The sequence below is a fragment of the Lotus japonicus genome, chromosome 5 (genome assembly GCF_012489685.1).
Source record: "Lotus japonicus ecotype B-129 chromosome 5, LjGifu_v1.2".
In the NCBI taxonomy this organism is placed as follows: domain Eukaryota; kingdom Viridiplantae; phylum Streptophyta; class Magnoliopsida; order Fabales; family Fabaceae; genus Lotus; species Lotus japonicus.
This window is the reverse complement of record NC_080045.1, coordinates 49,106,813-49,124,083: the sequence shown is the minus strand read 5'-3', so window position 1 is coordinate 49,124,083 and position 17,271 is coordinate 49,106,813. Positions and strand designations below refer to the sequence as shown.

Below are 17,271 nucleotides of genomic sequence, written 5' to 3'. Positions count from 1 at the left end.
ATCTTAGTGGTGATTCCTTTAGGAGATCAAGGTTGATCGGATCCTAGAGAAGACTAAGAGAGTGAATCTTAGTGATAGCTAAGTCAGTGTATTGTTAGTCACTTGTAGGTTTCAAGTGCAGTTGTAACAATTATCTGATTAGTGGATTGCCTTCATTCTAAGAAGGAAGAAATCACCTTAACGGGTGGACTGGATTAGCTTGAGGGATTTATCAAGTGAACCAGGATAAAATACTTGTGTGCTTTTCTCTTCTCTCTATCTTTATCCGCTGCACCATCTATCTTAGAGAAACCGAAAAGATTTACTTTAAATCTTAAGGGGAAAGTTTTTATATTGAAAACGCTATTCAACCCCCCCCTTCTAGTCGTTTTTCACACCTTCAGTCACATGTAGGTTATCTTTACCTCTAGGAAGAAGTTGTTAGTATAAATATTGTAATTCTCTTCCATTATGAACTAACAAGAATATTGGTAAAAACCTCATTTTATTTTCTGCTCTTAATTTTCCTTTTCATTTTATCTCTTAGTTTTACTTGTTAATTTAAAATGGGAGATTTACAATATTTATACTATTATCTTCTTCCTAGAGTCAACGATAACCCTACATGTGGCCTAAACAAGAGAATATTCTAAGCATGGATCTAAATATCAAACTGAAATATAGAAATAGTAATATCTATAATTGCCCTAGTAACTTGAGTCCTCATAAAAGATGCAACTATAAAGATAACGCACAATATATGTGCTGAAATTTCACTTTTTTATTAGAATAATATGAGTGACAATGATTAAACTCTACCATATCAAGAAATACTCTTGAAGAATCAAGAGTAAAAACAAACTAAAATAAACATAAACCCTAAATGCAACATTTTTTCTAGTTTCTAGAATCAAAATTCAATACAACCAATCAGTGTTCCCAGGATATATAAAGAAAGAAAAGATCACGTACGTAAAAGACAAAATCATTATATGAATTTAAAGTTACCGATTGCTGAAAAAACTCAATACTCGATGGTCCCAAATCTTTTTGGCATGAAGAAGGGTTTGGAAACCTAAAACGATTATGCTTATGAAATAAGCAGAAGAGGAGAATTTATAAAGGAAGAAGAAAGAACAGGTGAGTGTTGGTTAAGGTGCGCGCCACTCCGTGAGACTTGAAGTTGTAGCCAACCCTGAGAGGAAAATATTTCAATGCTATATATAACTAGAAGGAGCAATCATTCTTCAAGGACAAATATGGAATATTTTTTATTTTCTCAAATTACTTTTTGTTTTCAAATTTTAAAAGATATTTTTTTGATTTTCTGTTTTTTTTTAATATATTGGAAAGATTGGTTTTCTGTTTTTGATTATAATAAAACTACCAAAAAAATTTATAAAAAGATTAAATAAATTTTAAATTGATAAAATAAGTTTTCAAATTTATCTTTGTTGTCACTTTGGGATATTTCTTTGAAGGGGTCGTTCCCATATGTTGTTAGCAGATTTTTTTTTTTGGGCACACATTTCTTAGATTGTAATTGTTTTTATTTTATTTGCACAAAAAAATCACCACTATATTTTGAACTTTATATTCTCATTTTTTTAACGAAAGAGGTTGTTTTGATTTGCTCATTTTCTACTACACTTAAAGTTGAATTTTTAAAAATATTTTCTTTATTTTATTTTTAAAATGGACTAAAAAATAAAAATAATCATTTTCAACGTTTTCAGAAAATATAAGCGAAATTTACGAACACATTTTTTAAATAAAAATATAAATGAGAACAGAAAATAAAAATAGAAAAATCTTTTTTTTTAAAATAAAGATGTTGTAGGGGAATATGGGTTGGGGTGGGGAGATTCAGGGATCAATCCGGGTGCAATTCATCTTTTTGACGTAAGAAAATAAAATAAAGATATTGTTTATGAGTAATCCGAGAGGTGAGAGATTGGAACTTCACTTAGTATAAATTCTTCATGATTGATTTTTTTTTTGTTACAACGGAAAATTAAACAAAGCTAAGAAAGAACATCTGACAAAGGAGGGGAACAATGACCGCGGGAGGTAACTTCCAAACTTGCCACCCACGTCGCGCTCTCGTAGCATATCTCGCCAAAGCATCTGCAACCATGTTGCTCTCACGGGGATATAATGCACAGTCACATGCCACTCGCGTCAGAGCATACCTCGGATACGCTGAATTTCATCACGCTGCCAATATAAACCCACATGCATCTTGCGTTCCCATCACTAGCTCCACCATCTGCGTGCCAATTTCATGATTGATTTTAATACCACCATCTTGCATTTACATACAATCCCCTTTTCGAAAATACCCTTGCTGATGTTTAGATTTTGTAAAACTACAGAACAATTTTTTTAAAAAGCAATTCCGCAAAGACAAAGTGTGGAATTACTTAATATCAAAAAAAAAAAAGTGTGGAATTACTTTCTACAAACATAACTATCGTGAGTACGCTAACTTGATTGTTATTCGAGAGCCATCCCAACTCGAGCAGGTTTGTCACCAGGATAAGGGAGATCAATAGCCTCCTTATACGAGATTGGATGGTGTCTGTTAGGTGCATCCCAAGAGATTGCAATAGAGTCACTAACTGGCTAGTTAAGTCTAAAAATAGCTTAGCTAAACTTGACATGTTTACTGTTGAGGTTCCTAATAGTAAGTTAGAAACTCTTTCATTAAGAGATTTGATATTTGTTCTGTAGTGGCTTTGTAGTTTATTTAAGGCTTAAATAAGTTTTTGGTCCTTATACTTTACCTTTTTTTGGCATTGGTCCATCGCCGGAGTAAATGTGGACATTCGTATGCTACAATATTTTTTCTTTCCAAGCCGCTAAAATTGATATGCGGCTAACAACAACATTACACAATTGTAGAAGAACATTTCGTTGTGATTGGAACACGAATTTGATTGTTTGTTTATCATCCAATTTCACCTCCACCTCATAGATTAAAGAGAAAAGAGAGAGAAATGAGAGATATGATAGGGATGTGATAGAAAAAGAAGAGAGATAGAAAGAAAGAGAACATGAGTGAAAATGAGATGATAGAGAAATAGATGTGTGAACAAATCATAACCGCATGTGCTTTCAGATCAGTGTTCCAATGAGAAATGATTCATTTACACTTCACTTTCTCTTTCATCTTATTTCCACACATTTTTCTTCATATCTCTCTGCATTTTCTATCACATCATATATCATATCACTCATTTATCTCTTTTCTCTTCATATTTACTCAAAGGTGGAGGTGGAAAACATATGTCACCAAACATTATTCCAGTAAATCTCTTTCCTGATTTATAGGTGATAGACGTCAAAGGTGGGTAGGCACTTCAACACTCAAATAGAAAAAACTAGTGGAATTACCCGTGCCCTGCACGGGTGACTTTAGTTATATTTTGATTTTTAGTTATGTTTGTATTTTTTTTTTGCATTTAATTTTAAAGTGAATTATAATTTTGCATTTGTAAATAAACATAAATTAATTTATTTTATTAGTTGTTTTTTGTTTATTAAAATTTTAATTCTTAATGTTTTGTAACACTATTTTTTTTTAATCTTTTGAGTAAATACATCTTAACAATTGTTTTAAATATATGTGTTTTGAATAAAAAAAAAATTTAAGTAGTACAATGTGTTTTGATCTACCGTGATCTTTTTTCTTATTTTATTATGATATTTTTTAAAATTGTTACATTTATTTGTAGTCCACGTTTGTTCTTGAAATATTTTTGTATTTTCGTTGTCTCGTCAAGTCTTATTTCCCACCACACACATTCCACGAAAATTCACTCACCCATCTTCCATTTTATTCTTACACTAAATCATTTTTCTCTCATCCTGTAAGAACCTCTTTCTCTCTCTCTCTTCCCACCATGGACCATGGCGTCGAAGCCGTCTTGGCCATCATCTGCAGTTTCACTTAATCATTTCACTTATAAATTATTCAACACTCGCATTTCATTTATAAATTATTGTACACTCACATTTTCGGTCAATGTGTGACTTTTTAAAAGGTTTTTACTCACACTTGAATTCTAACACCTGGTGAATGAAGAATGAAGGGCCATAGCGTGGCAAATCAATGGAGTGTACTTGAAGTTTAACCTCAACACCCAATAAGATTGGACTCCTAACCCATTTTTCTCTGGATCGGCCCAATAAAAAAAGAATACTGGCAGGGTTTCCCCTTCAGTCAGTTAGGGTTCAGTTCAAGCTAATAAATATTTTGACCAAAAGAAAAAGCTCAGAAATCAGAAATGGCTTCCATGTTCTGCAACTCAGCGTTGAGAGTAGCTTCTAGGTCCCTCACAAATTGTTTCAGAACCTTCGTTCAGAAATCGTTGATTCCCTCTTTGTTCTCTTCACCTTCCTCTGCAGGCATTACTCATGCATCAAGGTACAACACAATGAACATACTTCAACTTCAAACTCTGGCTTTTTTTTTTTGCATTTTAGCGTTAATTTGTGTCGTTTATGTGTTTTTGATTGAAGGATTTTGTCGGAAATGGGGAGTGTTGAGTCTACGATGCCACTCCATAGCGCAATTGCTAATGCCAGACTCACATCCAACATGGCATGCTATTCCACCTGCTGGAGCATGCTCTCTCAAGGTACCTTTTCTTATATTATAGCTATGGTCTTCTGGATCCTATATTAATTTTTATTGGCTTGTCACTTTCTTGGATCCTGATATTAATTTTTCACATATATGTTTCTGCAGAAGGAAAAAAAAAAGATGGAAAATTGAACTCTGTTCTGGTCAACTTGTTAGAGAAACCAAAACATGATATTGAAGATTCAATTGCGTTTGTGAGGGAGATCATTGAGGAAAAGAAGAAAGAGTTCATTGAACTTAGTATGATTGATGGACTGTGTGATTTACCTAAGCCTAGCAAGCAGCTCCGCCTAACATGCTTGAATGTTTTTCAACTCTTCAAATGAATTCCATCTTTATGTGAGTAAGCCTTTTCTCTGTGATTTTACACTACATTTGCATTTTTTCTTTTGGCTGATTATGTCTTTCATGTATTATCCATCTATTTGCTTTGGGATTCAAAAGTTTTCTTCTTTAACTAAGTGTGTCACATAATATGGACCAGTTTTAAAAAAGTGTTACTTTAGGCCGTCTAAAGTGACCAGATATAGCAGGTTGAGCCAGTAATTTCTTGTAAAGTAGAAGATATAATATTAAGGTGTAACCAAAATTTTTAGATAGATTGACAACTAAATCACGTTCCTTCTCTAATCTATGGTTCAACAACCCTTGTTCATTCCTAAAAGCCCCAAAAGCTTATCAATTCATATTCCAACCACTGTTCTTGATGCATGACATAAACTATTGATACATGTAGGATAACTTTGATGATCTACTGGTCTTCTCTCACACAGGAGAAAAGAACGAAGGAGTTCTCTGTGAGTTAAATGGTTATTTCTTCGTTTGCTAATTTTAGCAATCGGTACTAATCCTTACTTTGAAAAAGGTTTCATATTTACTTCAATATTTTTATATCTACCTGCTTCTTTAGTAATATTAGTACAAAGGCTGAGAAAGGAAATGAATGTTGATCTGCAAGCTTAGTATATTCACATGCCTAAACCCTTAGTTAACATGATTTTAATTCTTCGATTATGATTTAGTTTTTGAACATTTTGGTGCAGAATGGTTTGTGCTGATCTTGCATTAGCCTTCTAGATTTTTCTTTGCAATTTCCTATCTCAATTCGACTTCTGTTTCATGAGCAAATTTCTTTTTAACTCCAATGATCGGGGTACTTGTAGAATATAGAAACAAAGATCCAAATCATGTTGATGGGCGAAAGCTCTGAAAGAGTTATATCTACCTGGTTTGAGAGATTTTGTCAAGGGCCTTTATCCTTTAGGCCATGTCTGGAGTCCAACAGGAAGCACAATTTCTCCATCAAAATGGTATTATCAAATACCAATAGTTACGTTATAATGGTTCTCTATATAGGCTTTGTTGGTATTGGTTGCTATAGCTAGAATGTGTCATGGTTCTCTACTATCTCTAGGTTAAAACTAAAGATTACAAAATTTATACTTACAAACAATAAAACATTTTCATACATGTAACTCATTATGTTTGGATGGTTGATGTGATGTTGTCTTTTTCTTTTATTTCTCAATATCAACGGTCTCTTCCATTGAGCTTGTCTGGCATCCATGCTAATTGGTGCTTAAGTTGGAGAAATTATCAAGCAGGTAAGAAGGTGCTTAAGTTAATTTGTAAAATCATTGCATTGATTACAGATTATTGACTGATTGGAATACTGTTAAAAATAACCACAATTAAATTGGTAGTTCAAAACAAAATAGATTGATATATGTTAGATTCATTGGAAATATGAACAAAATAGATTGATATATGTTAGATTAGTTGGGACTTGGAGTGATATATGTTAGAAAAAGATTTTTTTTTTTTGAAATTGACCTGCAATTAAATTAAATCAAAAACAGGCGAGGACGCCAAAATATCGTTGATCACCAAGTGATCTACATCATGAGGTACCTCTTCCACCCAAACGGAGTTGGGGAAATTAGAGGCCTTCCTAGCCAGAAAGTCGGCAACTAAATTACCAGAATGTCTTACAAAAGTAAACTGGAAAGAGCTAAAAACAGAAGTAAATAAATGACACTCGCGAACAATAGTATCAATATAAGATAAACCAGTAGAGCCCTTCTTCCACCATTCAAAGAGTTGTAAGCAATCAGTTTCAAAACAAACTGAACGGAACCCAAACTCCGTTGCCAAATTCAGCGCCCACCGGAAACCGGAAGCTTCACCAAGCAAAGGGGAGATAACACTAACCGGATACAACGCTGCAGCCCCTAGAATCTCACCATTGGAATCACGAGCCACCATTCCTAGACCCCCAATCCCGTTCTTAACTGAAGCATCAAAATTGATTTTAACAAAACCTTCCTCAGGCCTCTTCCAAACAGCAGGGCGTGAAACTGTCATGGAATGGGGAACACGAATGCCATCATCCCAAGGTTGCAACATAGATGACCTCCGCAGCATATCCACCACATCCAAGTTCCTCCCATTAAACACCATGGAGTTCCGAGCCTCCCAAGTCACGTACAGAAGCTGCTGTACTGCCGCCGTGAAATCTGCATCATCCTCCTCTAGGACCGCCACAATCAAAGCATGAACCGAGCTGAAACTTTCAGTTCTGATCGCCAAGGCCGACGCGAACCACACCCTCTCCACGGCTGGGCATTTCAAGAACAAGTGGCCACAAGTCTCGACTTCGGTCTCGCAAAAAGGACAACAATGATCGAGTTGCATGCCCCTCTTCACAAGTTCACCTCTCATTGGGAGAAAATTGTTGACAGCCCGCCAAGCCACTTCTTTGCACCGCGGTAAGGCTGGGCTAGCCCAGAATCTGCGCCAAAGCTTCGCGTGAAGTAAAGGACCCGAGGACGTTGTAGCCTCCTCTCTAGCCACCAAGGACCTGATGAAATTATATCCTGATTTACACACATAAATACCATTAGTGGAATCAAACCAGTAAATAGTATCCACATTACCTTGGGTTGCAAGTGGAATTGCCAAAATTTTCTGGACAGTCAGAGGACTAAAAGCCTCTTGGAGCAACTCAACATTCCAACGCCCCTGTATTATCAAATCTGCCACCCTCTCCAGCCTAAGGTCTTCCACGGTTTCCTGTCTATAAACCAAAGAGGAGCCATCGGGGAGCCACTTATCACGCAACAAATTTATTTTAGTACCATCCCCCACTCTCCACCTCAAACCACCCTCTATTTTTCCCCCGGCTTTCAAAATACTAGACCATGCATAGCTTGGCCTATACCCCTTCTTAGCCTCCATAATAGTCATAGAAGGAAAATAAATTGCTTTAAAAACTCTACCCAACAAAGAATCCGGGTACATATAAAGTCTCCACCAATTTTTAGCCACGAGAGCTTCGTTAAAAGCTTTGAAGTCCCTAAAGCCAAGACCTCCGTCACATTTGCTCTTGCACAAGTTAGCCCATTTTGTCCAATGAAGTCCCCTCCGAGAGACGTCTCCGCCCCAAAAGAAGCAGGCAATCATACGGTCAATGTCTGCACAAATACCATCGGGTAAAATAAAACATGACATAACATACGAGGGAATAGCCTGAGCAACAGATTTAATAAGTATTTCCCTCCCCGCACGGGAAAGTGATTTTTCTTTCCAACCCTTCAATTTTTTCCAAACTCTTTCTTTAACAAAATTAAAAATTTGACTTTTGGGTTTGCCAATAATAGTAGGTAAACCTAGATATTTATCAAAACTTTCAACTGCCTTTACTCCCAATAGCTGTGTAAGCTCATTAAGACAATTTTCCTGCACATTTCGGCTAACCGAAAGCATTGATTTATCCAGGTTAATCACTTGCCCCGATGCTTGTTCATATGTTTGCAGAATAGCTTTCACACATTCTGCTTCCTGAACATTGGCACGGGAAAAAATAATACTATCATCTGCAAACAAAAGATGAGAAATAGTAGGTGCAGAACGTGCAATTTTTAGACCATGAAGGCCAGCAGACATCATTTGTCTTTCAATTAGAGCAGAAAAAACCTCACCACAAAGGATGAACAGATAAGGGGATAATGGATCACCCTGTCGCAACCCTCTCTCAGGTGCAAACTGTGGCTGTGGATTGCCATTTAACATAATAGAAAAATTAACTGTAGAGACACAGCTCATAATCAAATTCACCCAACAAAGTGGGAAGCCCATTTTTTCCATAACCGACCGCAAAAAAGGCCACTCAATTCTGTCATATGCCTTCGACATGTCTAATTTCAAAGCCATCATGCCATTCTGGCCATTTATTTTCTTCTTCATATAGTGAAAACATTCGAATGCGATTAAAGCATTGTCTGTAATTAATCTACCAGGTACAAATGCACTTTGCGAATGACAGATAATATCAGGCAAAATCAGTTTCAGACGATTTGCAATTGTTTTTGTAATAATTTTAAAAATCACACAACATAGACTAATAGGTCTAAACTGATTTGCATGCACAGATTTTTTAACCTTAGGAATTAAAACAAGCAAAGTCTGGTTAATTGTACCTGGTGATCTCGCACCACTGAGAATCTCCAAGCAAAACTGAGCAACATCATCCCCTATGATAGGCCAAAATCTCTGGTAGAACAGAGCTGGCAGCCCGTCTAGACCTGGCGCCTTCGTCGGATGCATCTGAAATAAAGCCTCCTCAACATCTTCCTTCGTGAAAGGATCTGCTAGAATCTCCAGATGAGCTGAGGATAATCGCCCAGCCACAAGTTCAGTTGTCTCCTCCACCCCCACTGGTGAGGAAGTGGAGAACAAATTCACAAAGTACTCCGTCAACACCCTACAAATGTCCCTGTCATCCTCATATTTTCTCCCATTATCATCCTTGAGCAATTCAATCAGATTCCTATGCCGTCGCTGTGAAGCTTTCTGATGAAAGAAACCAGTGTTGCGGTCCCCCAATTTTAACCAAGAAGCTCTAGATCTCTGTGCCCACAGGACCTCCTCTTGCTCAAGTAAACTGTCTAACAACCTCTCGGCCTCCCTGGTGCTCTCTACCACCTCATCAGTCTGATCTCTCCTCTGAAGTCTCTCTAGAAGACCTCTCTGATCTGAGATCTTCCTCGGCAAATCCCCAAACTTTTCCCTCCCCCACCCCTGTAGGACCGTCCCCACCTGAGAAATTTTATCTGTGAGGTCTCCCCTCATTCTCCCCCATGTTTCTGTCACCACCTCAGCACATTCATCCCCTTCCTGCAGCCACAGCTGCTCAAAACGAAACAAATTCGCCCTAGCCAACTCTTTCCTCAATCTCCGAGAGCCACTAAACACCAGAATCGGATTATGATCTGATCTGTAACGAGGTAAGTGATAAACTGAAGTAACTGGCCATAGAGCTCCCCACGCGTCATTAATAAGAGCATAATCCAATCTCTCCTCAATTGTGTCAGGCCGCTTCCTCTTATTTGACCAAGTGAAACGGTACCCAGAAAAGTCAACCTCATGCAACTCACAATCAGTACATGCTTGAGACACCTCCTGTAATCTCTCCATATCCGGGGGATCCCCACCCAGTTTATCTGCCGGGGAGAGGATATCATTAAAATCGCCAAAACACAGGAAGGGAATAGAACTGTCTGGCGTGAAGCGACGAACCAAATCCCAAGTTGCTTTCTTCCTCTCATCCGGGAAACCATAAATCCCCAAACATCTCATTTCTGATCTATCCTCCGAATTTATAACATGAAATAAAATATGATGTAAAGAAGCTGATACTACCTCTACTTCAACCTCACTTCCCCAAAAAAGACATAAGCCTCCAGCTCTTGATCTCCCTTGTCCTGCGCACTGAACTGGGAAAACATTGTGCAAACCACCAAGACCTCTATGTCTCAAAGCCTCCGAACCATACATCCTAGTTTCCATAACAAGTACCACATCAGGAACTTTAGAGTGGATGAGCCTTTTCAGGGCCCGCACTGCCCGCAGGTTCCCAAGCCCACGGCAGTTCCACGAGAGAATCTTCATTGAGGTGGGCGGGACTGCTCCGCAGTCTCCGCCATCCCCAATCCAGAATCGGTATTAGTTTTCTTCAACGGTGGTGAAACTCCAGTGGGCAAATGGCTGCCCAAGGATGATGCTACATGGGCCCTTTTCTTGATATTCTGACCATGTTCCTGTAGCTCACGAAAGGATATCCCTTGTCCCCTTTTTGCCAACGGCTTCCCCACATGTTGTTGAATTTTCTTACTGCCAAAAGAGAAAACTTGTGGACCTTTGCCTTTGTCTTTCTCTCCTTTCAAATCCACGGCCTCCTCTCCTTTTTTACTCTCCCCCATGGCCTGAACAGGAACCATTGGGGTCAAATCTTTCTCCATTAATTTTGCATGGTGCGTGCTCGTGGCCATCTCTTTCTCAACATCCAACTCGTTCTCAGCCTTGGCGTTCTCTGCCAAGTCGTCTTCTGCTTCCTCGTTCCCCTCTTGATCCCCGTCATCATCATTGGGTAGTGCCTCCTCCCGTTGCCAATTCTGACCTCGACGGCCGATGGCCTCATTCTCAGTTTCAGCTCTCAGCCACCCCCCATAAATATCAATCGCTGCTGCCTCCATCTCACAGTGTCGTTTGATGTGGTCAAGTCGTCCGCAACGGTAGCAAAAGTTCACAAGCTTTTCATATTTGAAGAACACCTTGATGGAGTTGCCCCCCACTGCAACAATCTTCTGTCAACGTCTCAGCGGAGTTTTGACATTAACCCACGCCCTGAAACGGATCCCCGGTCCATAATACTTATTCCAACCCAGATAGCCGTCAAAAGCTCTGCCCAAAGACTTTGCAAGGTTCTCTGACCTGTACGTATAGGGTAAACCGTGCACTTGAATCCAGAACGGGACTCGATTCAGAGGGATAGTGCTCAGATCCACACTCGTGTTGAAAACATTCAAAGCAATCATGAACCGGTCGAAGAACCAAGGGCCCGAGCGGAGAACTAGGTCCCTGGCATGGGTGGTGATGAACCTGAAAGCGAAAAGATTTCCCCCTACAGGACGGACTTCCTCGCAACTCCGTGACTCCCATAGTTTCTCCATGCACTTGATAAGCCCCATCCTACTCACCACGTGGGGAGCCAGAACTTTTCCAATAAGCCAAACATCTGCCACAAGGGTAGGGTCGATGTCAACCACTCCAAGGTTCAGAACTTCGTCTTCTTCTCCCAGTAAATCGATATCAGGAATGCCAGGAGGGAGAGCCATCGAAAGCACTGGTGGAGATCTCACAAAAACAAGGAGAAAATAGAAACCCCTAAGCGACGTAACCAGAGGTATGCCCTAGGGAACTTGTATCCAAAACAGGTAACAATACGTAGTAAAGCGTGGACCGAAAAGAAAAGCGGCTAGACGGCGCAGCCAATGACAAACAACGGCGGCGCTGAATGTGTTGACTCCCAAAACCCTAGGAGACGCATTTTATCTCGTGTATTTAGAAGTATTAAGTTGCACACATAATTGCTTGGCTTTTAGAAAAAGATTGATATATATATATATATTTGAGTGATATTCGTTTGGGCCCGTGCATACAACATTAAATCAGATGGATATGATAATTGATTGGGAGAATAGAAATATATATTATTACAGTATCATAATAGATTATATTTGCTAATTTTGTACAAATTTAACCAACATTAATATATGCTCTTAATCAATATATTACAACATCTCATTTCCGATATATATATATATATATATATTACAACATCAAAGAGGCCACTTTCAAAAAAAATCAAAGAGACTCATACAAAGTAAGAAATCTGAATTTATTTTAATAGCTCAAAGCTATTTAATCATCCCTTTCACAAATATAGACACTCGTCTAAGTTTTTCTTATATTCACCATTTCTTGTATTTGATTGAAAGTGGTGGAATGCTCTACTCATGCTTAAAGACACTTTCAGGATCTACTCTGGTATTTATCTTCACCAAACTGTTGAAGTTATCCTTAAAATATGTATGAATCGAAGCACTTCTTGTAATTGATTCAAAATCAAGATGTCATTATTTCACATATGCTCCCCTTGGAAAGTTAGACACATAAGGAGTCATGCAGTTTGGAACATTGTTCTTGTCACCATCTTGCCATAAAGAGGTGAAGTGAATGTCCTTCCTATGCATATACTTATCATGCATGAAACATGTATCTTTAAAAACTGTAAAATTTTAAGGCTCTGCATTATCTTCAAAAATCTGAATCACAAAGTGCACTAACGCTAGACAAAAAGAAAGAATGTGATCCATAAACCAAAAACACACATGTCACATTTTAGATTCATATGAATGCAGGACAATGCAGAAAAAAGAAACAAAACCTTCTATCAACTATAGAACACATGGTATGAAGTGAAAAATATTTAAAAAATGAGAGGCCACAAACACAAACCATACACCTTTCTCGCAATCATCCCATGACCTGCAACATGGACATCACAAGCTTTGTAATGTTTAAAACATATTACCTCCGTGCAACTGTCAGTGATGCATAATCTTCCTTTTATAGTCCTTAAAGTTTTGTTGTGTGTGCACGACCATGCATGTTTTGACAACCTTCATAGAATATTTCAATTCTATATAAAAGAATTGAACACAAATGAACAACAAAAATTGCATGCAAATCTAATAGCAAAAAAAAAAGCACAAAATTTGTTTCTAGTGAAAGTTATGATCAAGAACTATAGGTTATTGAATGTTTCCATTGTACCTTAACATGGAGGCAACCAAGGGTCATCAGCACAATGCCAATATTCTATACGGCAACATTGAAAAGCATAAGCCATGCACTTCATTCCAATATTCTCTTCTCTATCATCAATCACCACCCCTGATAAATTACAGAAAAAACTACAATAAGTTGGAACCATAAAAAAATACATATCCATATTCATATAAGATACATAAGACAACAAATAATTTACGAAGTGCTTAGAAAAGCAAAAGAACTCTATGTAAGATATACATTAAAAAAACATATATAATGAGAGGAAAAAAATTAACTTTTAGAGCGTACCTGGCATCATATTTAGTATTTACATACCAGATGAATGAAAAAAAATCCAACTAACCAAAGATGCGTGGGTTGAAAGCTCAAGAGAAGAGAAAACGTAAAAACAAAGGCTTAAGAGAAATCATGTTAAAAAACAAAAAACTATAGAACCAAACACCTCAGTACTCACCTTAATAAATAGTCCTGGAAGAGATTGAAAAAGGTGGGTAGAATAATTATACAAATTTAGGAAAAAAATCATTAGGTTTTTAAGAATTTTGGAAAATATTGTCAAATTTAATTTAATAATTGTAATCAATTAATTAGATCAATATTGGATGGATAAAAAAAAACTAAAATATTCACAAATATTGCACTTTTTTATATATGATAGATTTTTGTTCAATATTTGATTTTAAGATACCAAAATTAAATGCAGATTTAATAGTGTTTTAAAAAATATGTATTTCAAATTTAAGAAAAACAAAATTTGTATATTTTTTTGGGATGATATAGGGGTACTATCTTCCCAGTATTTCCGTTGGAGGTTAGCTTGATTCTAGAGTTAGATTCCACCTTAGAGTTCATTGTGTGTTTAGCTATGAAGTCACTAACAATGTGATGAAAAATATGATATTTTAGTCTCATAAACGTAGTATAAATAGCCCCTGGGTAGACAAACAAATCAAAATCAAAATCAAAATCTTACAAAAAAAACAAGTCAAAATCTTTCATTTGGTTTGTTTTAGGTGGGTAATGGGTTTTGTTTTTAATTTAAAATATGTATTCAAATATGTATACGAATAGTTTTTGGAAAAAAGAAAAGTGCATGATTTCATTAAAAAATAGATTATTTCAAAAAATTCTACAATCTACGTATGAGTGTATGCATGATTTGGAAAAAAAAAAGGTGCATGATGTATACGGATAGTTTTGTTTTAGAAATCCTTATTTTATACGTTTTTTTTTTTAAACAGTTTCTAATCTTCACCTCGACAACAGTTTTTATTCTTTATTTTTTTTTTCAATGCACATTTTGATTTGTTTTAGAAATCTTTATCTTATATGGATGGTTTTTTTTTTAAAACAGTTTTTAATCTTTATTTGTTTTTTTAATGCAGATTTTGATTTGTTTTGAAATCTTTATTTTTTTAATCTTTATTTGTTTTTTTAATGCACATTTAATATTGAACAAAATCTTTATTTGTTTTTTAATGCAGATTTAATATTGAAAAACAAAATTTGTTTAATTTTTATTGGGATGATGTGGGGGCGACACGTGGCAAAACCTTCTAGAAAAAAATCTTTCTTTAGTATATTATATAGATAGAATAGATGAAAGAAAATAAAGATTATGGTAAAAAGAATATATACTTGAGATATGTATTCAATTCTCATACATTATAGGTTGTTGTAAATCGGGAGGAAATTAATCATATAATATATTATTCAAAATACTAACCCATAAAATCAAGTAAGAAAAACATTTGAGAAAAATTGGAATAAACTTGCAACTAGTTATTAATAAGCAATAAAAGGGAAGGTAGTTTGAAAAATTGCAGCTAGACCATTATGTACAGTTGAAATGTGGTTAGCATGCTACACAGTACACATACTTGCTGCTTCTAGCTTCTGCATATTCTACCAATTTGCCTCTTCCAAAGTTTTTATTTACTGCATATCTTTGTGATTTCCCTCCTTGTCTTCCTCAAGTTTTCCATATCACTGACCATTATCTTCTGTCATGTTATCATCTTTTGTTTCTTTAATAATGGTATCCTCATTGTTCACCTTAACCATGACTTCCTCTTTCCCATTTGCTTTCTGGTAGTCATTTCCACTCTCTTTCACTGCTGTTTCATCAGTAGGGTTAGTCTCCATTTCACTGAGTTTCTTGCTAATATCATTTATCTCCATAAGAAGATTCTGATGTTCACCATGGCTGCTCAAGCTTGAATCCTCCATGCCCCTTCTTCTCTTAGCAGGATCAGATAAAAAGTCCTGACCAAGATCCTGCAGCTTCCTGCATAAGTCCCCTTCCATTTCCATAGCTGCTTGTACTTCCTCACGTTCTCGCTTCGCTTTCTCATATGCATGATCAATTGAGGTTGCAGTGATACTTTTTACAAGTAGTTTTCTATCACCAAGTACATAGAAAATTTTCTCCATAAGTCTGCTTTGGATTGCAGCTGCAAGACTATTATCAGTTACAGATTGAGCTTCCCCTTCAGGTGGAGCTATTTCTACAGCCAAAAATATCCCCTTGCAGAATCTGCACAGTAATTTTCGATTGAGATAAACTATGAGGTACTCATACCGCATTCGGCATCGATTGCAAACTGTCCAAAATGTCTTTGATTTAACTTTTGCATTTATCTTCTCATTATATGCTACCCTTTTGGCCTTATCTGATAGTACACTCCATGCCTCTGAGATTAGTTTAAAGGCCTCATCAGCACCAATGGACTTGTTGTTTTCAGGGTGAAGCCCGAGAGCTAGCTTTCTATATTGTTCCCTCACAGTGTCATCATCAGCCAGACGAACGACGCCAAGTATACGATACCAATCTTTTTCCCCATTTCTCCTGAATAGTCCAGCATTGTGCACATTAAGTGTTGTTAACATTTGAGGAATACCTTCAAGATCAGGAAACATATTTTGGGCCCTCATAGCAAATGCTCTTGCACCTATAATGTCCCTTGCTTTGAACCTGCTCTCAGCAACTTCTTTAGCTCTGATGGCCTTATCCTTATTGAACTCCATTTGTGTAGTAGCCTTTTCTTGTTCTTTATCAGTATGCCCCATCAACAAGTCTTACACAGTTTGATGAGTTCCTGTTCAGAAATTCACAAGAGCATTATCAAAGAAAGCAACTTTAATTCAAGAGAGACAATTATAAGGGCAATAGCGTTTATGGGAATAACATGGCTGGTAACTGAATGTTTGGTTTCACAATTTACAATTGATTCAATTCACCTTAGAAATTTTGGATTTGTAATTTGTAAGTTGAAGTGATTATAGAGTATTTTAATGTGAAATCAAAGATGAATATTTGAACATGAATGAGAAGGGTCTATCTCATTGGGCTAACATGTTAGATGTTAGAAATATAACTATTCACACATCACACAAGACTGCAAGAGCATACTTGAAATTGAAGAGCGGACAATGAATTACGAAGTGCTAAAATTACACTTTCTATTTGAGTAATAGGGCCGACCAACAATGATTAAACTCTAAACAAAATATAGTTTCAGAATTCAACTATCTCAAAACTCAAAGGCTTAAAAGACTTGGTCATGGTGATTTTCATACAATGTTAGAATTCAATTATCTCAAATCAAAAGTTTAAGCTATTAAGTAAAAAAAGCAAACTAAAATAAACATAAACCTTAAATGCTACATTTTTTTCTAGTTTCTACAATCAATTAGTTCCCAGGATATATAAAGAAAAGATCATGCGGTAACCAAACATAAAAGACCATGAGTCGATTCCTGACGGGTGCAATTTATTGTAAAAAAAAAAAACATAAAAATCATTATAGGAATTTCTCAAAAACTCAAAACTCGATGGTCCCGAATGTGGAAACCTAAAACGATTACGCAATAAGTAGAATAGGAAAATAAAAGAAGAAAGAAGGGGTGAGTACTGCTCAAGAAAGTGAGGGTGAAGTTGTTCAAGGAAA

General features: G+C 36.5%; 1 protein-coding gene across 1 annotated transcript; it reads right to left on the bottom strand.

Annotated features, from left to right (window-relative positions):
- Positions 1-15,307: 15,307 nt before the first annotated feature.
- On the bottom strand, positions 15,308-16,390 carry LOC130719698 (uncharacterized). Its single transcript, XM_057570310.1, has one exon. The coding sequence runs from the start codon at positions 16,388-16,390 to the stop codon at positions 15,308-15,310; it is 1,083 nt and encodes a 360-aa protein (XP_057426293.1).
- Between the last annotated feature and the right edge of the window lie 881 nt (positions 16,391-17,271).